General features: G+C 40.9%; 1 protein-coding gene across 1 annotated transcript in view; it reads left to right on the plus strand.

Annotated features, from left to right (window-relative positions):
* LOC308092139 (uncharacterized protein) overlaps positions 1 to 11,254 on the plus strand; it is a 99,093-nt gene extending 87,839 nt beyond the window's left edge. The window contains exons 6-10 of the mRNA XM_080437985.1: positions 2,813 to 2,965; positions 3,521 to 3,655; positions 3,847 to 3,921; positions 10,031 to 10,141; positions 11,114 to 11,254. Coding sequence (XP_080294111.1) covers positions 2,813 to 2,965; positions 3,521 to 3,568 — 201 coding nt within the window. The 3' untranslated portion in view covers positions 3,569 to 3,655; positions 3,847 to 3,921; positions 10,031 to 10,141; positions 11,114 to 11,254. The remainder of the gene's footprint in view (positions 1 to 2,812; positions 2,966 to 3,520; positions 3,656 to 3,846; positions 3,922 to 10,030; positions 10,142 to 11,113) is intronic.
* Positions 11,255 to 23,263: the final 12,009 nt, after the last annotated feature.

Raw genomic sequence — 23,263 nt, forward strand, 5'->3', positions numbered from 1 at the left:
GGCTTGCTCTGGTCCAATGCTATGGACCAGAGATAGAGATAGGCTATTTTCGTTATTCTTGAACATTTTTTAAAATGTGTTGTGACAGTCACAACACCTATAGAGCATCATAACAAAGCAGTCTTTGTTATGATGCTCTAGTCTAGGCTGTGTTGTGTTGTAGTGTTGTAGTGTAGTTTGTTTTATGATGTGTAGTTATGTTGTGTTCTATATATACTTGTTAATTTAATCCTAATGTAATGTTGTTTACAGAGCATGGTACAGAGGCCACGCTCAATAAGCCCAAAGTAGACTTGTCATCCAAATCCCTGAAGGACTTGGACAGGAGAGGTATTAATATGAGTAGCTGTACAATCTGTTTGATGCTTTCAACCTCAGACATGCTATATCATTGTTGTTGTTGCCTTCTTGTGTTGTAATGTGTTTTGTTTGCTAACTGCTTTGTTTGTATGCCTGTATGAGATGTCTGTCTGTCTGTCTGCTTCTGAATGATTAATGAAATAATTTGACTATCATATCCTATGAACAATCACTCTTTGTCTGCAGATCCTTAGTTAGGGTATTTGAGAGGAAAAAATAAACACCCATCAAAAATAAAGATAATTGTGAGCAGTATCATTATGCAGACTTTATTGCTGATAAGTTACTTTTGAAAATGTGATTATAAAACTTGAAATACATTCTACAGAGAGGGATGTTGTAAAGATTATAATCAGCACATTTTGAATAACAGTCTACTTTGTTAATGTGGTAGCTACGTTTCCACTTACATGTTGGTGCCTAATTGTCTAATTGCATGATGTTGAAATGTGAACCTTCTGATCAATCAATCTGGTGTCTGACTTATTTGAACCAAATAACTGATCTGGTTTCAATTTGAGTGGAATTTCTGAATGGAAGGAAACACCTTTAAAATGATGAAGAGGATACTAACATCCATAAGGGTCTAACAGTAGGCAGGACATCTTTTTGTTTTATCATAAACCATTTTAAACCCTATATACTTCGTTGATCCTTTTTCCCCTTCTGCACCAAATCTCTTAGCAGAAAATAGCCGATCTACAAGCTCACAACACGTTGCAATGCGAGGTGTTATGAGCTTGCAGATTGGCTATTTTCGCTGAATGTCAACCGTTTGTTTGCCAATTACAAGAATAAGGACGCTATGGGGTTCATGTGGTTAATTAGGAGTTACAGGAAACATTCAACATGTTGTTCTATGTTGTCTTAATCAACATGCATTTCTAATTCCTAATCTTTCTATTCATTTGGAGATGTGATGGACAAAATAAGGTAAGGTGTCTCTGCAGTGTCACACATCTCATGTTTTCCATATTTCAAATTCAGATGACTATAAGCTGGTATCTGTGCTGTAGCTGACATCAGTAAGGCTTTACTGACCAAGCGGAAGCGTGTGGAGACGTTCTTCTAGTCCACGGTGAAGAGCAGTCAGCAGAAGATGGATTAGCGATGGAAGACACAGCAGAGGTACAGGTTCTATACCAGCGGCTATAGTTGATGTTAGTGAGCCTGCCTAGCCTGCCTCCGGAGGTCCTACCTAGGCGGACAATATAGACATATTGGCTGTGTGGAGTAGAAGAAGGTGCTACAGTAAATGTACTCTTAGGTCTTCATGAATTGTCTAACCTTGTTATATGGCTATAGAGTGTTAATAACTGCACACATTGGTTTCAAATTGGGATTCCTTTTGCCTGATTGCATTTCTGCATGTGTCAAACATTGATACAACATTTATATACTCTGTAGTTGGTCATATTTTGCTTTGATTATTTCAAGGAAGGAAGTCTTAAATATGAAGCCACCAGAGGTAGTGTTTTATTAAATGAATTAACCACTTGAACCATTCCTATTCTGGAGTTAACATTTAGCAGAAAATAACAGATATACAAGCTCACAACCCATTGCAATGCGATGCGTTGTGAGCTTGTAGATCGGCAATTTTTGGTAAAGATATTTAGTGTAGTCCATAAGAATACGGTCAACTAAGTATGGTGGTTCAAAAACATTCACCCACAGTTAAATTCTCAGACTTGGTTGTCCCTCTGCTCACATATATTAGTCTGTGTTTACTACAGTTCTTTTCCCAGATCCTTGTTGTATACCCTTATATTATTTAGTATAAGTAAGTACTTACTTACTTATTTAGAATACTAAATTACTCCGTCAACCACAAATGTGTAAAAACGTTTAAGGGCAAACACTTTTGTGACTCTGTTTTACCCTATTTTCTTTTACATTTTGGATGCAGCTGAGCTCCTTCCAACAGCAGGAGGAGATGGAGAGACTGCACAAGGCCATGGGTGAGGACCTTTTTACTGTCTATGGTGAGGACACACACACACACACACACACACACACACACACACACACACACACACACACACACACACACACACACACACACACACACACACACACACACACACACACACACACACACACACACACACACTCTCTCTCAAATGTTTTCAGTACTACTTTCTTCCAGTACCCATGCAGTCACATCTAACGACATGTCTTAAGCCCTACCGTATGTACCTAGCCGAACTACAAGCTCACAACAAAGTTACTTCGGGATATGTTTTGAACTTGTAGATTCACTATTTTGGAAATTCTCTTTTAGAAGTTATTTAGAACTTTGCCCTAAACAGGAATGGCAGGGTTAATGTGGTTTTAAAAGGATGGGCTAAACGTACACGCATTTTAATGTAAACAGTGCGTTTGTGTTGGGTGTGTTAGCATCCGTCCAGAGGTGAGCGAGGAGACTCTGTGCAGCACCAAGGACGTGCAGAAGCAAGCGGAGGAGAAGTACAAGGTGCTGGAGAACAAGATGAAGAACGCAGAGACTGAGAGAGAGAAGGAGCTCAAAGCTTCTCAGCAGAAACTCAACGCGGCCAAGGCCAAAGCTGATGCTTTCAATAAGAAGCTCAAGGAGAAACAACAGGTATGCATATTTCTGGTGTCTTCATGTTGCCTGCCAGTGAGACCATGTCATAACGTTAAGTTAAAAGGTGTTATAGGACTGACTGTTTCTAGGTAGTTTGCATTTAGCAGCAAAAATAAGCACTAAGCACTCATAGAAAACAGTTTATTTGGTGTTAGTAAATACAAATATAGATTTGCAGTGATAATAACACATGTCATAGAGGTGTTTAATACAGGTGGGTCTTGAGATTTTGACTTGCACTTTGGTGTGCCATGGGCACAAAAGGTTTGGAAACCACTGGTCTAAAGCATAATGCCATTTCTGTACATAGTTTGCTGTATGTTGAAGAATGATAAACATTGGAGCAAAGCAGACCTATATTTTGGGGTAAACAATTACAAATACCATATTTTCCTTATCAAAATCTACAGTATATGCGATATGACCCTAATTTCTATCTTTGGGGCAAGCAACCTGCTTTTAAGAGTGGACAGGCCACAGTGCCACGTCTTACCCGTCTTCTATCATCTCATCCTGTCTTCTGTCCATGTGTGGGCACATCCATGCATATAGGGTGGCCCTGGAGTTGGAGGAAATGCGAAGAGAGCAAGCTGGTTATGAGATCAACAGATCCAGGCAGTGGATGACATCATGAAAGCCATCCAGGAATAGATAGCTAGTATGTCTACCACAGTGGCCCAGAACAAGGTAAAGTATATAGTTTAGTAGTTGGGTGAGGGAATGAAGAGTTTGACTGTGACAGATGCAGTTTCTGTATGTTTTAGTGTGTTTATGTGTCGTCCAGTAAGATAAACCTTGTAGTAAATATGAATTATAACAACTGAAAATGTCCTGTTTTCCACAAATCCCATTTCACTGTTCAGTCCTTTACTCCATAGGAGGCTTTGTGTAATGCTCAGGAGGAAATAGCCCAGCAGAAGGAGGTGATCATGACTTAGGACAAATAAATTAAGGTAGAAACAACCTTTTGTTCATTTTTACAGCATTTCTGAAGTCCAAGCCATCAAGGTTGTTCTACAATAACAGTACTTTCTGTCAACAAGAGGGCTATGAACATGCTGAGAGAAACGTGTGTGTGTGTGTGTGTGTGTGTGTGTGTGTGTGTGTGTGTGTGTGTGTGTGTGTGTGTGTGTGTGTGTGTGTGTGTGTGTGTGTGTGTGTGTGTGTGTGTGTGTGTGTGTGTGTGTGTGTGTGTACTTGGACCAAATGTCCCCACAAGTATTGTCAAATTTGAGAAATAGACATTGTGAGGACCATTTTCTCTCCAGCTCTTTAGTAAGCAGAACATTCTTTTTCAGCTCTTACACCAGTTTGATCCAGTCAGGAGAGAGAAACCATTCATTTGTTTTATCACCTACAATTTCACAAGTTCACATGTATGAAATATATCCCCTGACTGCATGAAATTGGTATCCCGACCTGCAAATCTATTTTCTATTCACTAACCAGATGCAGCACCTGCTTGTGGAGAAACACCAGTCTGTGTTAATGGTTGACGTTGGTGTTCATTACCTGACTTCAGAGCAGTGGTTCTCAAAGTGGTGCCCCAGGTGTCCTTGAATAGGTTCCAGGGGTTCCCCAGGAAAATGTGTTAATATAGTAAAATCAGTATCACCACTTTAACCCTATTTTATACTCTGGCCATTCATACACACAGCAGATGGACAGGTACATTATTATTGATTCCCTGGGCTTGAGTGATTGGTGGACCCCCCCACACACGCTAGGCAGCTACAACTACTCGACCCAGAACATATTTGTCATTAAAATGTATCTTTAATCTGTTATTACTACCCTGCTTCCATTATGTTTTTATCACCAGTCAATCAAAAGGTAACATTTCAAATGTATCTGGCTGGTTTTCACTGCGTTCAAAACATTTTCTTTGTATCTCGCTCTCTCTCCTCTCTGTCATTACTGTCCATGGTACTTATCTCATTGCTGTCCATGGTACTTATCAGTACTTAATCCAGCAAATGGGTGTATGCAGCAAAATATAACACCGTTTTTTTCCTAGGCTAGAGTCACTCACACATGAACAGAGGGAGTAATTTGTGAAAAAGTCTGGAGTCTGAAGTTACAGTACAAGAGGTACTTCTCACACCTCACGCAATAATTTATACACATATTTTGTTTCCAGGAGACAAATTGGCATCTGATAATAAGATAACTGATATTGTAATGTTGTAAAAATATGAATGTGAATGTTAAATGCCTACAGAAATCATTCATAGTTTAAAAAAATATGTCTACGTCTGAACCTCAATTATTAATTAATATGTGTGGTGTGGGAGAAAGAGCTTGTAATTAAATAATGAGTGTTAATGGTTTGATTTAATTTGTTTCACGATACTACATGCAACAAATTATATGAAGCCCAGGCATTATTTAACTGAAATGGTTAAACTCAAGTTAACTGATGTATTGATTTGTGTCTTATGTATGAGTGAGCAGACGCATGCGATTATATGGGCACATTTCCTATTATGATGACTCAATCAGGCAATTCGGTACACGTCCCCTTCTTGAGATTCCTTTTCTGTGGAATTCTTTGTATTTTTTACTTTTGAATAGGCCTACTTACTGACCGTATGAAGTATTTTTAAAAGCAAGTACTTCAGTACTTAAACTCAAGCACAAATTTGACTGACCAACTTTCCCTTGTAGTTTAGTAATATTTGACCAGGAATATTCTTTGAATGAAGTACTTGGGTTGAATAATTTGTCCAACGTCCACCACTGGTCACACTGCAATGTTATGACACTTAAGGAAGCAAGTTGACAAGCTGAGACTGCCAACGGCTGTGGAATTTCAATTTCACATAATACAATATTTTAGCTTGTGCTTGCATGGTTTGATGACTGAGGCAACTACACTACATACTGCGCAAGACGCCACTCGCAGTTCGGCATAGGATCTACAGTTGTAGATTGTGAAAGTCCTGAAATTGTTTTTCCTACAGGCCAGAGACTGCATTTACCCACATTTGTGGGTAAATATAATCCTGGTGGACTTTAATTTGGGACCCTGAGTGATTCACAACCTTCATCCAATCTAAACTATATATATATGTATATTTTATTCTTACTTACAGTAGTTAACCTGTAATTAAACTAAACTAAGTGGTCATCCCTACTTTAGGCTTTAGAGGGCTGGAAAATGTCACATTGAAGCCATCATGAGAGATTCTCATGAGGGCATGTTGTCATTGACAGAATAGTCGCAGCTCTTGAGACAAAACCAGGGTGAAATGAATTAACTTTTTCCTCCATTTATCTCCTCTTTCCTCATGTTTTTTCCCCCTTCAGAGAGCAAATGTGGGGTCGAGACCAAAACCATTGCGGCAGACTTCAGTGCGGTAGATATCTACTCCAACATTGCAGGACAACTTGGGCAAGTTACTCTGGAAGTGTAATAAGTTACTTGTTATACAATATTACTATATTACTTTTGCTATATAATAAGTAATGCAGAGCTACTTGGATTAGTAATCGAGATAATAAGTAATATAATTACTGTTTTGACAGATAACCTCAGGTTAAAACAGAGTCGGTAGTTGATCAAATGGAGGTAAAGTATCTGTCCTGTAGGTTATCCAACACATTGTGAGCTTGTAGATCGGCTATTTTCGCCATTTGACGTACCGTTCAAGAACCTGTCGCAACTGCAGCTGCAGGTTCATTTTAGAAAATTCCACTGGATGTTGTATTTATTATTGGCTGCAGTCTGTACAAGGTCTGACATCTCACAGTGGATGAGCGCTGCGTTATTTTTACAAGCTGCATTATTGTGACTGGGTGAATGTAATACACATTGTACATTGTAAAGCACTTTGGATGAAGCTGCTATATAAATGCACCATTTACCATTCACCAGCTGAACCAGTAGGATACAGTAGCAGTGACACATACTGTAAATGTGTGGGGAGGATTAAATGGCATGACTATTAAATTGGGAGAGAAACAGATTCAAATAATTGGCTGCTCTAAAGGAATAAACTTGATGTCAATCGCTATCTAAAGGCCAATGCAACTAGTCGTAAACTTCTTGCAACAAAACAGTTTTAATTGTACATGCTATCAACCTAGCATGTACAGTACTGGGGAAAAGAAGAAAAAGTGTGAAAATAGCAGATATACAAGCTCACAACGTTGTCAGCTTGTAGATCTGATACCTTTGAAACTTCTATGGCACATTTAGAAAGGTTTGTCATGGAAAGATGTAAACAGACTAATTATTGTTACGTTAAAAATATCTGTCTATGTTTGTCTGGGGAAAAGATAGACTGCCCCAACCCTCCTGATTTCGTGTATAGAGGGGCGGGTGTATAGAGCCGGCGAGAAATTGCGCCTGATCCCATTGGTTCACCGATCTGTCCGTCAACCCCCGCCCCGTTAACACAACATTACGAGCGACGCCCACTGCACTCTGGTTGGTTGGGAAATGAAACACTTCCTCATACAGAGTACACCGACCCGCTGGGCCAGGCTTTTATTTTTTAGCAAAACTAAGCAATAAAAGCCTGGAGATCGAGGCTAGGGAAAAGATGACTTCAGAGAAAACGGGTGATAAAAAGTGAGTCTTCTTATTAGCTACTTAGAAAGCCTAGTTTTGTAAACGAGTAACTGTAGGATTAGGAGGAGTAACTGAAGATGATTAACAGGTATGTCTGCTATGTACAGGATGTGAAGATTATTGACAGGCCTGTCTGCTATGTACAGGATATGAAGATCATTGACAGGTCTGTCAGGATATGGGATTAACATGCATTTTGTTATGTGGTCTGTACCATTTGAGTAAAGATGGATGTTGGGAATTAACCACCTAGACGCCCAACTTTTGTAGTTGCTACAAATTCTAAAGTTACAATCCAAGTTGAACTTGCTTCAACTGCAGCTACAAAACGACCAAGTGTTGTTTAAGAATTTCCATTAACCTTCTCTCTTCACACAATTCCTGCTTGTAATGGGGGGAAACGAATTCAATGGTTAATGACAGTACGTACATTGATGTAACATCACTTTTGTGTGTCTTTCTTTTTTGTCGAAACGTAAATGTCACAGTACGTTTGGAGAACCAGTCGGATTGAAGAAGGTGCACTCGGTTTCACCGACGGAGGCGTGCCGCCTGAAGGTGATTTGAGCCACGGGAGGCTCAAGCCACCTTACACACACACACTCACCTAATCCTAAACAAGCTCTATCCTTTTGTTTCTACACACTGGTTAAACATTAATTACTGGCTAATATGTATTTTAGACCCAGCAGGCATGTTGTGTATGTACACTATAGTACAGTATGTGGGTTGTGTGCATAACAAGCAATCAAAAGTAGAAGTGGTCAAAAAGTAATCCTAGAACTCTTATTATTAGTCATGTCAAATTGTCAATAGTACCAGTACTCCATTATAGTAGGGATGGATATTCTTTATTTTGAGCAAAAAGCATAATTGCAACAAATGGGGCAAAACAAATTTACTTCTTTTAAACAACATGGTTATAATCAAATAAAAGTGTCCCATATGACATGCTTTAAACTCCAAATATTTCACATTAAACTTGTTTATATACACAATAGGGTGTATACAAGTATACACACTATTGTTAGACTACACTATTGATAGTACAGTGAATGATTTCAATATCACTTGAGGTGTTTTTTCTCGTGCATATGTCAGTAATGATGATCTACTCTGCTAGACCTACTGTATCATCATTGATATGAGCTCTACTATGTACTGCATATAAAGCTTGTCATTCATCTCTGCTGTGCAGGCCATTGATACATATGCTTCTCAAATATGTTTTCATCTAATGTCCTGTCTGTCCTGACATACTGTAAAACCATACATCTGTCTTAGTGCACTGTACTTGATATGAGTTCTGGTTAAATGCTGAAATACTGACCCTGAACTTTGGTAGAACCTTGTAGTAACCTGGCATAAGCCCACATAGTCCATCTTTATCTGCTGCTTCTGTTGTTCATGTGTTCCATGACCATGAGCAGTATAGGAAGGTAGCAAAGTAGATTTACTCAAGTACTGTACTGTACTGTGCTTTGTATTGGTATAGAAATAACCAGAAATATCACTGTCAAAGGAGGGATGTGAAGGTGGAGGTAATACTTTATTCAGGATATTAAGCAATTCAATCCTATTTACTTAGTTGACCCGGCCAACAACAGCAACAAGTTGTAAGCTTGTAGATCAGCTATTTTCGGCCAAGAGACTTGGTGTAAAAACAGTAATAATCATTTGATAATCACAATTAAAAGTAATGTTAAAGAGTCAGTCAATAATTTGCATGTGCTATGAACTTATTTATGACTGGTATATATCCTTTTAAAATACGTTTATTTATTAAGAATGCCATTTATTTACATAGCAACTTCATCAGAGTTGTTTCAGTTAAGTTATTGTTCATCAATGTGCCTGTTTGATCCTAAACAGATGAGAAGGGAGAGACTACCATATTGCAAAAATATTAAGTCTGTAAAGAATGCATTATTTTATACTGCATCCTTTTTATATACTTAAAAAATCATACTTTTTGAGAACCCTAGGACTCTCCACTTTAGTGTGTGACTGTTGTTTTTATTGAATGACATACATGAGCATTTCTCATATTTTCGTTCACAGTTAACGTGGATATTTGTGCTGCTGCTGCCTTTGGTGTCAGTGTAATCATCATGGTTGGATAAGATTCACTGTGAGAACAAGATGGGATCTAACTGCAAGGCTTCCATACCTACCTGGACATGTTTACAACAGCAGGTTTCATTTATGAAATAAGGTTCCAGTTTTCACACAACCTGAAAGTTGCTCTAACCGCAGTGTTCAAATCATGGCCATTTAGCTGACTGCACTAGTGTGGTGTTGTCTCCCCCAGCCCAGCTGGTTCATTTATTTATATGTATGGAGGTGTGTGTGTGTGTGTGTGTGTGTGTGTGTGTGTGTGTGTGTGTGTGTGTGTGTGTGTGTGTGTGTGTGTGTGTGTGTGTGTGTGTGTGTGTGTGTGTGTGTGTGTGTGTGTGTGTGTGTGTGTGTGTGTGTGTGTAAAAAAGCAAAAGAAGCTGCAGAGCGAAACGCGTGAATCTCAGCAGCTGAGTAACGACATCGCCAACAGGAATGATCTGCTGTTGAAGATTGAGGCAGAGACCACCCAGGTCCAAGAGGTCTGTCTCTCTCTCTCACACACACACACACACACACACACACACACACACACACACACACTCTAACCACTTATACCCTCCATACAATGTCCTATCCTGGGCCCTCTCCTTTTTCCCCTCCTCACCAAATTTCTATAGCGAAAATAGCAGATCTACAAGCTCACAATGTGATGTTTTTGCTATGTTTTAGTTTTTTCAAACTATGTTATTGTTTAATACTACTACGGAGTCTGCCAATAACATCATGAGGATGTTATATATTGTTAGAATCTGCTTTGTTTGCGTTCATTTACGTGCTAAAATAGTGACTAGTGAGAGTTGTTTCACCATGTGAGTTGATGAGGAGCATTCTTTTAATCATCATTTCTAATCAATGGAGCAACATTGTTTTATAATCTTTCCCACCTTTGGAGTTACATCATGACAAGATAACTACACAACCCCAAATCTCTACTAAAGTATCCTATATCCTTAGTAAGTAAAAGTAGCAGTACCACAGTGTAAAATACTTTGTTGTCAAAATCTTATAAGGCAAAGTATCGAGCATCAAAAGTATCAAAATATACTTTAAGTAGCAAAAGTACTCATTATGCAGAATGGCCATTTCAGAATCATACATATGTTATTGGACTATAATTATTGATCATTAACCACTTAAGCCTTATTTTATACTTCAGCTTTTCAAACATAGCAGATGTACAAGCTCACAATGTATCACATTGCTGTTACATCTGCTATTTTCGAAAAAAGTTAGATTTAGATTTAGAAAACACAGGACATGATGTTAAAGATTGACCGCATACCTAAATAATTGGCAAAGTAACTAGTAACTAAAGCGGTCAAAGTAAAAGTTCTTCCTCTGAGATGTAGTGGAATACAAGTATAGAGTATTTAAAACTAAAATAATCAAGTAAAGTAAAAGTACTGATGAAGACCACCTCGAAAATTGAACCTTGACTCCCTCATCGTCAGGAGCATTCAACAGCAGAGAGGCTGAACCAGAAGCTGTGCAGTCAGATGGCAGAGTACAGCGTTCCTGGGGTCCTGCAGTACATCCAGCTCAAGGACAAACACAACAAGCTGCAGTGGAGCTTCCGCACCTGGGAGAGGAAGATGGAGCTGGCTGAAGTAAACCTTTAACCTCTGATAATACCATCTGATACTTTTATGATACTTTTATCTGATCAGCACAGACCATAATCTGTCACACTACACATTTATATGATCAGGAACTACACATGTATATGAAAGGTCAGGAGCATTTTCTTAAACCACTAAAGCCTTATACTTGGGCATACGAAAAATTTACGAGCTCATAATGTGTGGTGATGCAACACATTGTGAGCTTGTATACAGGCTGTTATAGCTCATTTTGAAATAAAATAAAAATTGTGAAACATTCTATTGGGTCTATAAGTATAGACTATTGTTTGTTAAGTAATAGGGGTCTCCCTGTCTCTCCAGCTCTTTAGTAAACAGGAAAATATTTTCAGGTCAGGATACTAATTTCCTCCAATCAGGAGAGAGAACTCAAACAGGATACAGATTAAATAAATGAAATTAGAAGTAATGAAAGAAACAAAACAAAAGCTGACAAACCATCTGATTTTTTTCTTTTGTTCACTGAAAGATGGAGGGACAGGGAGACTTCCTTTATCGTGGAGATAACTAAGTCTATTTCAAGTCTATTTATATGCTGTTTTTGTTGGTTACCTTCGCCTGTTTCTACCTACTGGTGGTCTATACATTATGCACACTTGACCAGCCCAGGAGTAGAAGTCCTGGTCGGAAGTCATCTTTATACTGTCTTTTATATATTGTATTGTTACCGTTTGTTACTACTTTTCTGTACTTGTTCTCTACCCATATCTGTATCTTTGTTTCATCCCGCTAGACTCTAGCGGGATTCAATTGTATAAGTTATATTGTATTAACATACTCTAGCGGCTAGAGTATGTTAATACAATATAACTTATACAATTGCGGTGGTTGTGTTTTTGTCTCCCTGTTCTTCTATTGAGACATTGAGATTTTGTCAAAGGTCATGTCTCACCTAGACACAGGATCTGACACATTTTTTTACCTGACGGTCAAGATTAAATTTATTCCCAGAGCAAGTAGACCGGCTCTATTAGATCAATGGTAGAAATTTCAGCACTTGCGCAGGAAACTGGGTTCAGATCCAGGGTAGAAGAGGAAAGTTACATAGTGCTGCTTTAATGCAACTCTAAATGGGGTTATTATGAGTCAGATGATTGTAGCTGATGTGTTATGTGTCAAACTGAAGGTTTGAACTATGATTCAATTATAGACATTTCCAAGTGCAAGCCGCATCATCTCATGCTGTAGACTGGAGACTGCTGTAAACATTATTTGCTAACTTTGCTGTTGTAATCTCAATTTTTAAATGACTCAATAATTTGTGCAGGACGTCATGTTTGCATTTATCTGCCTGTAATGCTGCTTACTGTGCTGCTTTGAGAATAAAAACCATACATTGATTTTAGTTCCATATTGTATTTTATTCACATTTATTTTTCTTGTATTATGTTGGCAACAGCTCTCTCAATAGACACTGGTTTGATTCACTGAAAACACATCACTGGTTCTAGTGACTGATATTGACTGATAATTGTTAGAGCAATTATCAGTCAATATATCAGCTATATATATATATATATATATATATATATATATATATATATATATATATATAATTACTGTATTCTCATGGGTCTATACTTGGTTGACCATAGTCTAAAGGGCTACACTAAATATCTTCGCTGAACACATGTACACACACAAAGTGAACAAGGCTCAGCTGGTGTAAGCATTAATCTCTGTAGATAGTTTGTTGGTGTCGGGAGCCTGTTTAGTGTGGAGATGACCATAGTTTCTGATAGGTTGGGGACGTGGTATAGACTTGGGAGTCATGCCTCCTCACTCCCACTGTTAACGCCTAAAACAATAAATATGTGTTGACCTTTTCCTTTAGAACACCTACTGTGGTGTTTCAAAGTTTGTGAACCCTTTAGAATGTTCTGTATTTCTTCATAAATAGTTCTAAAGTAGACAAAGAGAACCCAATAAACAAAAATATATCTGAGGGAAATGATCCAATTGTACATATATGTGAGTGGCAAAACAATGTGAACCTCAAGGATTAGCGGTTCATTTGAAGGTGACATTTAACAGGTGTTTTCATTCACACAAATAAACCCAGTTACGGTTGATAATTCCTTGCATTACAATAGGGCTCAACATGGAGCCCAGGGACCCTCAGGGTTCCTTGAGGGGGAGCCAAATGGACCCTTGCAGGTGAGTGTACAAATGGATCCAAATGGACCTGTACAGGTCTATTAGCTTCCCTTTGTACATTCTGAGAGTTATTGGAGTTTGATTGATTGATATCTTTATTGATCATACATCTGATCCACCATAATCAAATGGATAACGCACAAAAGCTTACAGCTTGTTTCCATTGAGGTCCTTAGTATGAGGTGTGTATAAACTGCATAATGTGCTAATTTGTCCATAGGCATACTAACTAGACTAGAGCCTAGAGAGAAGCAGGGAGCACTGAATTAATTCAATGTATGTTCTATGTATCTGCTGTAACTTTGTTACTGTGATGTGCACTACGGCAGAGCCGTGGCGTTGTGGTGTGTCAGAGTCTTATGACTACTTTGCAATGAAGTCAACCACATTAGGAGGAGAAAAGCCCCTTGTGTTATTGAGAATAACAGAGAATCACATCACAGAAAGCACTGTTTAGGCGCTCTAAGACCTTGTTGAGATGCGTGGTCTCCACAAACACAAAGTTCTCACTCTCCACTGAGGATAGTGGTACACTGGTGTCTGGTGCCATCCTCCAGAAGTTCAAAGGCAACATCCATAGGGCAGGCAATCATTTCAGCCATGTCTCCCTTTGCTAGACTAGCCTATATCACAGTAGGAGGGGATGGAATAAATGGTCAGAAATGTACGATTGTTGCACGTTACTTATAATAATGAACATAATCCTTGTGGAGAGAAATTACAGTGTGACTGCATCACATGGAATCAATGACAACCGAACAACAAACTGAAAATGGTTAAAGATTTGTAAAAACCGAGTTAATTTGACAAATGTTTCTAATATTGAATTAAGGGGGTTTAGGGTAGAGTGGTGCCGATTGGGAGGGTAAGAAGATTGAGTATATACAAGTACAGTGACAGTTTTATGAGTCAATACATAGGTTTCATATTATATTGGTTTTCAACTTTAGTGTGTGGTTGGTTGACCTGTCTGGGTAATCAAGATGGTTTATTTAATGATCCATGATCCCCTTTAAATTGCCCCTTGCCCTTCCAATCTGCACCAAACCAAACTGCCCCCAAACCACCTGTTGATTATAAAAGGTTAAATCCAACAATAGGTTGAATAAAGACGTGTAAATCTAGAATGAAACAGAAAGTACATGATATTTAACAACATTAACAGGACTGCTATCACCTTGATTCATCTATCTAACACATTGGTATGTCATCACCATTGATTAGCTCCAATCGGAACCTCTCCCTCCGCTGTATAGTTACATAGCGGAGGGAGAGGTTCCAAATGGGGCTACACTACACCATTGATTTGAGTTGACAAAATCTTAGACATAAAGTAAACAAACAGCTTCACTCAGTTTACTGAGAAGACATGTATGAATGAAAAGAGAAATGAAGGTTTTATATATAAGTTTAACAGCATATATCAACAACATTAGCTACCTACCTTCTTCATTCGGAACAACAACAAAAATAAAACCTCCTGGCAAAAACAGTCATTATTAGAGCAGAGTCATTACTCGCGTTTTCCTCAGTTCTGCAGACTAACTGCAGTTTGTTGTTGTTGTGCAACTGGTGGTCGACAACAGGCAGTTCACAGCCTGCAGCGACACCTACTGCATGCCGTAGGAAGAGTTCAAACACGAACACAATACACACACGCACACGCACGCATGCACACGCGCGTGCGCGCACACGCACACACACACACACACACACACACACACACACACACACACACACACACACACACACACACACACACACACGCACCCTCACATACACACACACGCGCGCGCACACACACGCACGCGCACACGCACGCACACACCACACACACGCACGCACGCACACACACACACACACACACACACACACACACACACACACACACACACACACACACACACACACACACACGCGCACGCACACGTACATCGAACGCGCACACAACTAGTAAAAAAAAAAAACTAACAGAAGTCTGTGTGTTTGCAAAGTAAACTAACTAAAACGGGGAAAAAAAGTGAGAAAAAGTCCTTATATTATTTATATTTATTCTGAGCTTTTTGAGTCTCATCCCGACCCTAATAACAACAAACAAAAAAAGAATAACGCTAAAACGAATAATTACTGAAATAAAAGTAAGTCTTAGAATAATAATAATGATAATAATAATAATAATAATAATTATTATTATTATTATTATTGTTATTATTATCATTATTATTATCATTATTAAAAATACTTAACTAAACAAATTACAAATTAAAACTCCGTGGAGGAACGTGTTTATATAGTTATAATAATGAATTATATCAACCCCGTACCGTGGAGTACGACGGAAGAAACGTGCTAGTTGGTCGTTTTGGTATGTGTGTCAAGCGCGGGCCAATGGCGTTGCAGGAAGGACTTGAGTAGCAGGTGCATTGAGGCCCAGTCCAGAGCGGACGTTACAACTGTTCAGACACTGCTTTGATCAGTCGCATTACATCAGCTCCGAGGAAAACAACACAACTTAAATCTTAACGGATTGTCGTTTAATTTGCAACTGTTTCTGCACTTTTTACTTTTTCTTCAGTTTTTTGAAGCCTATCGTCAAGTTCGTCGTCAAGTTTTTAACTGAGGTAAGTTGATCAAAATGCCACCTTAACGGAATTGTGGAACATGACATGTTCATGTTTATCGATTGCCAAATGTTTGGTTGTGCCGTGAAGTGGGTTAATTTTCATGTTCAGAAGCTAACTGCCGTAACATTGTGGATCATTTAAACGGCCCGTTTTGTTTTTTAGCCTCATAGATGATGACTAGTGTTTACATTTGAAAAAGGACAGCATTGTCGTTGTAAATCACTCCTGTCGTTTGTGAAATAGAACTGTTATGGTGATAGATAGGTAGTTTTTCATCCTGTCGCTTGGTCAAATGGAACGTTAGTGTTTTCATCCTGTCAACGTTAGTGTTTTCATCCTGTTGCTTGGTCAAATGGAACGTTAAGCTAGCTTTGAACTGATACGGTGACGTTTAGTCAACTTGACCGTTGGCTCTGTACTTGGTCTGCTCTTTTCCCCACTACACCAACTCAACGAAAATAGCCGATCTACAAGCTCACAACGCCCCCAGCGCAAGGCGTTGTGAGCTTGTAGATCAGCTATTTTTTCGGGTAATGTTTCCCATCACACAAAGGTTTGGCGGACCCCCTGTAGTTACTCTGAGGACCCCTAGGGGTCCCGGACCCCCCGTTGAAGACCCCTGCTCTATTTTGTTGGTCATCTTTAGCTTCACGTAGGGTACAGTTTGCGGTTTTATACCGGGTTTATTACTTTTTTGGGTGTTTTTGTTACATTAATTCGGTTAATTCTGTACTATAGTTTGTCTTTCAGTATTGTCTTTAAAAAAAAAAAAAAAAAAGTTTTTTTTTTTTTTTTTTTGACCGATTGCAAAATGTTTGGTTGTGCCGTGAAGTGGGTTAATTTTCATGTTCAGAAGCTAACTGCCGTAACATTGTGCATCATTTAAACGGCCCGTTTTGTTTTTTAGCCTCATAGATGATGACTAGTGTTTACATTTGAAAAAGGACAGCATTGTCGTTGTAAATCACTCAAGTCATCCTGTCGTTTGTGAAATAGAACTGTTATGGTGATATTGGGTGAGTTTTTGGTGATAGATAGGTAGTTTTTCATCCTGTCGCTTGGTCAAATGGAACGTTAGTGTTTTCATCCTGTCAACGTTAGTGTTTTCATCCTGTTGCTTGGTCAAATGGAACGTTAAGCTAGCTTTGAACTGATACGGTGACGTTTAGTCAACTTGACCGTTGGCTCTGTACTTGGTCTGCTCTTTTCCCCACTACACCAACTCAACGAAAATAGCCGATCTACAAGCTCACAACGCCCCCAGCGCAAGGCGTTGTGAGCTTGTAGATCGGCTATTTTTTCGGGTAATGTTCCCCATCACACAAAGGTTTGGCGGACCCCCTGTAGTTACTCTGAGGACCCCCTAGGGGTCTCGGACCCCCCGTTGAAGACCCCTGCTCTATTTTGTTGGTCATCTTTAGCTTCACGTAGGGTACAGTTTGCGGTTTTATACCGGGTTTATTACTTTTTGGGGTGTTTTTGTTACATTAATTCGGTTAATTCGGTTAATTCTGTACTATAGTTTGTCTTTCAGTATTGTCTTAAAAAAAAAAAAAACGTTTATTTTTATTTTTATGGGTGCATTTTTGCCCCCCCCCCCCCCCGACAGGACATAGGCATTTGCCTACATTGCCTGTGCTTAAAAACCTGGGTACAGCATTGGTACATGTTCATTTACAATGCTGTGTATCCCTGGAAACCCCTCTCATAGCCTATTTCAGATCTTCAAGCGATGTGAGCTTGTACATGAGCTATTTCCACAATATTAGAGTCCAAGTACAATATATGAAATCCAGTGGAGTGAAGGTATACAAAAATATAGATAGTGAAGTAAAGTACAGATACAGAGTTTGGTAGTCAGTATGTAAGTGTGTTTTATGGACTTCTGTCTGTCCGTTTGAAGCATGGGCCTTTTGGCAGTACATACTTGCTAAAGAGACTTTGTCTCAATGTATTTGTACTGGTTAAATAAATGATATATAAGGGGAAATGTCATTTCATATTTATTGATTAGCTATACTGGGCTATTTTTGATTGTATATGGTGAAATTAGTTAAAAGGCTATCTACAACAATCTCATTGTGGCTCATTTAACTTGGCCATCACTTTGTTGTGTTCATTTGAATGGATGATGGAATCCCGCTTCTAAATCTGTCAAATGAATCACGAGGTCGCTTGCCAAGCTTGTAGATGTGTTATTTTTTGGCAATAGGTACCACTGTACTGTGGGCCCGGGGTATAAAGTATTCTTGTGCCTCAAGTGCAACCAGCGGCCCTTGTCATGAAAAGGTTTGAGAACCACTGCTTTAAACTGCTACTCCACTACATCTCAGAGGAAAATGTTGTTGTATTGTTTACTCCACTGCAATTATTTGACAGCTTTGGCTTAGCAGATTTAGATTATTAATACAAGAATTAACTACTTAAGCCATATTTTATACTTTGGCTATTTTCGAAAAGGTTTGACACATTTTGAGTGATCTTCTTCTGAAACAGGCCATTCATAATTACTACCAAAGTACTTTTTACTTTGGTACTGTAAGTATATGTTGATGCCAATGCTTTTGTATTGTATTACTTTTTTATTGTACTTTGAATACAGGACTTATCCACCACTGAATCACACACACACACACACACACACACACACACACACACACACACACACACACACACACACACACACACACACACACACACACACACACACACACACACACACACACACACACACACACACACACACACATCATTTTATGTGAGCTATGTGTTAATTTTGTGTCTCTCTCTCCCTCTCTCTCTCTCTCCACAGTGCAGAGGACAAGGAGAGGACACCAATTGGTAAACACACACACACACACACATACACACACACAGAAGGAATAAGGACGGGTGAGAGAGAAGAGAGCTTTCAGAGTAGAACCATGCAGTGCCGTGCAGACAGGTGTTCCGAGGTGGTGACGACCGCCACCCGGGCCAAGGACATGGACAACGCCTCCTTCTCCTCCTTCAACGTGGACGACGGCCTGACCAGTCTGCAGTGGCTGGTCAGGCCACTGCCCTTTGACTTCTCCCAGCCAGGCCCCAGACACCACCGCCAGCCACCTCCTGTCTTCAGCTGCCGCCAGCCGGTGAGTTCTCCTGAGGTGTCCCCTCTGGCCGCGGACCCCGCACCCACCAGGACCACGCCGGCGGCCTGCATCCGGACGCAGCAGAGCCTCCCTGGCATCGTGACCCACGGCGCCCCTGGCAAGAAACCGCCTTACACGTTCCCCATGATGATCTGCATGGCCATGCAAGCCAGTGGGAAGAGCAACATCCCGGTCTCCTGCGTTTACCAGTGGTTCGTGGACAACTTCTCCTACTTCCGCCACCACGCCAATCCTGTCTCCTGGAAGAACAGCGTCCGGCACAACCTGTCCACCGTTCAGGGGTTCATCAGTGTCTCTCGACCGGAAGACAACACAGGTAAGGGAGGCTTCTGGACGGTCGACCCGCAGTATGCCGAGCGCATCCTTCTCAGGGCTTTCAACAAGTGGATGATGTCCGTCCAGGATGACCCGACACTGCAGAGACCACCCGAGTGGGGACCCCTGCAGAGCCCTCCCCTGCAGAGCCCATCCCTGCAGAGCCCACCCCTGCCCGTGCCGCAGCAGCTGATCAGGGGCCTTGATGAAGCCACCAGCGTGGAACAGAACCAGCCAGCCAAGGAGAGCGGCAGGCTGAAGAGGAAGAAGCGTCCAGACTCTACAGCTAGCGTGGCCAAAGTCTCCCGTCGATCCAGCTCCCTGCGGCTTGATGCTGAAGAACGGAAAGAGTTGGACGGCCTCCTCGACTGGATCTTGAGCAAGGAGCTCAGTCCGGACCCCCCACTCCCTCCTATCCAGCAGTATCAGGGTCCAGAGCTCTGCAGTGTTGCTACCTCCGCTGTCTCCTGTGCGCCTCCTTCCCCTCCTAGCTGTGCCTTGGGTTGGCTCCCACAGAGTCTGTTCGTTCACCACCAGCTCCTTGGTTCGGGCTTGAGCGGGGAGCTGAGTCTGCTCCTTGGTTCGGCCTTGAGGAGTCTTAACAGCGGGGAGCCGCTGAGCAGTACCAGCCCCATAGAGGACGACCAGACAGTCAACTTCGACTGGGGTTTGGACTCGGACTTCCTCGATCCGGCCTTGAGCGGGGACCTGAGTCTCTACAGCGGCGAGCCGCTGAGCAGCACCAGCCCCATAGAGGACGACTTGGACTTCCTCGACTCGGCCTTGAGCGAGGAGGTGGTGGTGAACGTGGACTGGAACGCCTTCTTTGAGTCAGCTTTGAGCGGGGAGCGTGGGGACAGTGTGGACAGTGGGGAGCCGCTGTGCTGAGCCCCAGGTAAGTGGTTGTTGGAGAGGCTTGGACCTAACAATGGAACAAAGACCATATACAAGGTAAGTAAGGTACCCATATATGGGTCCGTCAGAGATCGCCATACAAGGACCCGATCTAGGTCACCCGAGACTAACGTAATGGACACTGTGGAGACCGACATCGCCACAGCTGATGTCACGGACAGAACACGCCGTACAAGGAGATATGCACGCTCCATATAAGCAAGAGTGTGGTGATGTCAGGAGAGTGACACTGCACCCCTCCGGAGAGAGGAAAGGAGAGGAGAGGAGGAGACGAGACGAGAGGAGAGGACGAGACTAGAGGAGAGGACTAGAGGAGAGGACTAGAGGAGAGGACTAGAGGAGAGGACGAGAGGAGAGGAGAGGAGAGGAGAGGAGACTAAAGGAGATGAGAGGAGACTAGAGGAGAGGAGAGGACGAGACTAGATGAGATGAGAGGAGACTAGAGGAGAGGAGAGGACGAGACGAGAGGAGAGGAGAGGACGAGACGAGACGAGAGGAGAGGAGGAGAGGACGAGAGGAGGAGAGATGAGAGGAGGAGAGATGAGAGTAGACTAGATGAGAGGAGAGGAGGAGAGAAGGAGAGATGAGAGGAGACTAGAGGAGAGATGAGAGGAGACTAGAGGAGAGAGGAGACGAGAGGAGAGGAGATGAGATGAGATAGGAGGAGAGGACCGAAAGCGAGAGGAGGAGAGGAGAGAAGAAGACAGAAGTGCATCGCCACTGGATACTTGAGCTCTCAGCTGAAGGCGACAATCAAACAACAAGGTATCTACTCTATCATTTATTTTTGTTTTTTTATTACTTTGTAAATAATAATAAACTCTGGTTGAGATGAATTGATTGCAGCAAGCACAGGAGTGAGGAGTCCCTTCTGACTGGTCACAGAGGTCCCCCCAGTTGAGCTGGGTTAGTTGAGCCCTACTCCTAACCGGTCCTGGTGCGCGTGGACGTGTTTCTAGGAAGGATGGACGACTGTAGCATGAAGGCAGCTGCATTACCTTACCAGTGAGCCTGGCTCTTCAGGTTTGTATCCCCAACTGGTAAGTCACTTTGTTGTTTATTTGTCAGGATTGCCTTGGTACTGTAAGCAAACACGTTTGTTTTTTATGTACTGTATGTGAAGCACTTTGTAAACCTGCTTTTGAAAAGTGCTATATAAATAAAGTTTATTTACATGATAAAATGCAAAAAAAACAATAAAAAAAACAAAAAAAAACACAAAAATATATATATATACTGTATCTGTATCTGGTCTGTCTGTCTGTCTGTCTGTCTGTCTGTCTGTCTGTCTATCTACACACACACACTCTAAACTTTATGGAGCGTCTGGGTGTGGTAGTGGTAAAACACTGTCACACCACGCAGGTAGCTGGGTTCAATACCCAGCAGCAGCTGTGCCTCCAGCTTGGCTGGCCGCTCCAACAAACACAATTGGCTACAGTGTTTGCAGGTGGGAAGCTGGTGATGGATCAAGTGATCATGTTCTTTTTGCTGCACTGCAGAAGCTGCTGATGCATCAAGGTTGTTTTAGTTCTGAATTTAGTTTTGACTTCCATGTTTTCAGTTTAGTTGTACTTTGTTTTTAAAGTGGCTTTGCTAGTTAAGTTTAGTTTTTAGTTTTGGAAAAGGCTTAGTTTATAGTTTAGTTTTTTATTAGATGTAGTGTTAGTTCTTTATTGTAATATGGGGTATTTGTCAGGGGTGAGATTCAGAAAGGTCATAAAAGGTATTGTGTAATAAAAACATAACATTTTAAAAGATGTATTCACAGTTGAAACTGGTACAGTACTAGTCTTATGTAAGACTAAAAGTAAGGATATTTTCTTTTTGTTTGTTTTAATAGTCTTAGAAAGGATACAGTTTCAATTAGTTTTTACCCTAGTTTTTGTTTCAGTTACCAAAATGTTTTTTTCAATTACATTTTTTGTTATTTTGCTAATTTTAGTTAACTATAATAACCTTGATGCACATAGCAGTTTATAGCAGCAACAGGGACTGCAGGACACTTGGGGACAGTTGGGAATTGGCAATGACTAAATTGGGTCTCCTCCCATGATTGTCACCTTGCCGCCGGTGGAGGAGCTTGTGTTATCCCAGTGACCCAGAGAGCTCTACTGGCAGCAACCATGCCAGACAGCTCAAAGGGCAGGGGTCAGACTAAGGACAATCGCTAGTCCTCCATATTGGGGGTTGGGAATGAGGTTAACAACCTCGTCCCTTAAAACAAACATGTTACAGAAATCATCACAAGAAACCAAAGCACTCCAGAGGACGTCCAAAGAGACACCAGCCACAACAACACCTGTGCAAGGTAGTAGCAGTGGTGGAATATTTTATACTTAAGTAAATGTAGTAATACCACAATATAAAAATACTCTGTTACAAGTAAAAGGCTTGTATTAAATCTTTTTAACAGAAACAAATTTGTAAGCTATGAGCCTCTGGCATCAAATCAGCTTGCAGAGGTGCTTGCACTGAATGTCATGTCCAACCTTTTAAAGATCAGTTTTATTGGTCAAGTTTGTTTATTTCTATATCTGACTGCATGTCTGCTTTCTTTCTTGCTTTTCTCAGTATACTATTTGACATGTCATACTGTACTGTATGCTGTTTATATAGTGCTATTCTCTGTGTCATGCAGGAGCTGGTTGGCACATTCATCTGGCTTGAAGACAGAAATAAATAGTCGTTGGTCCACCTGGCTCTTCCCTGCTACCCTGGTCTAACATCCATGCTGGCCACCAGGGGGCGCCCTGTTCTCTGTGCACATCATCAACCTGAGGAAGGTAGGGGTGGCT

Source organism: Gymnoscopelus braueri, assembly GCF_963280865.1.
Source record: "Gymnoscopelus braueri genome assembly, chromosome: 1".
NCBI lineage: Eukaryota > Metazoa > Chordata > Actinopteri > Myctophiformes > Myctophidae > Gymnoscopelus > Gymnoscopelus braueri.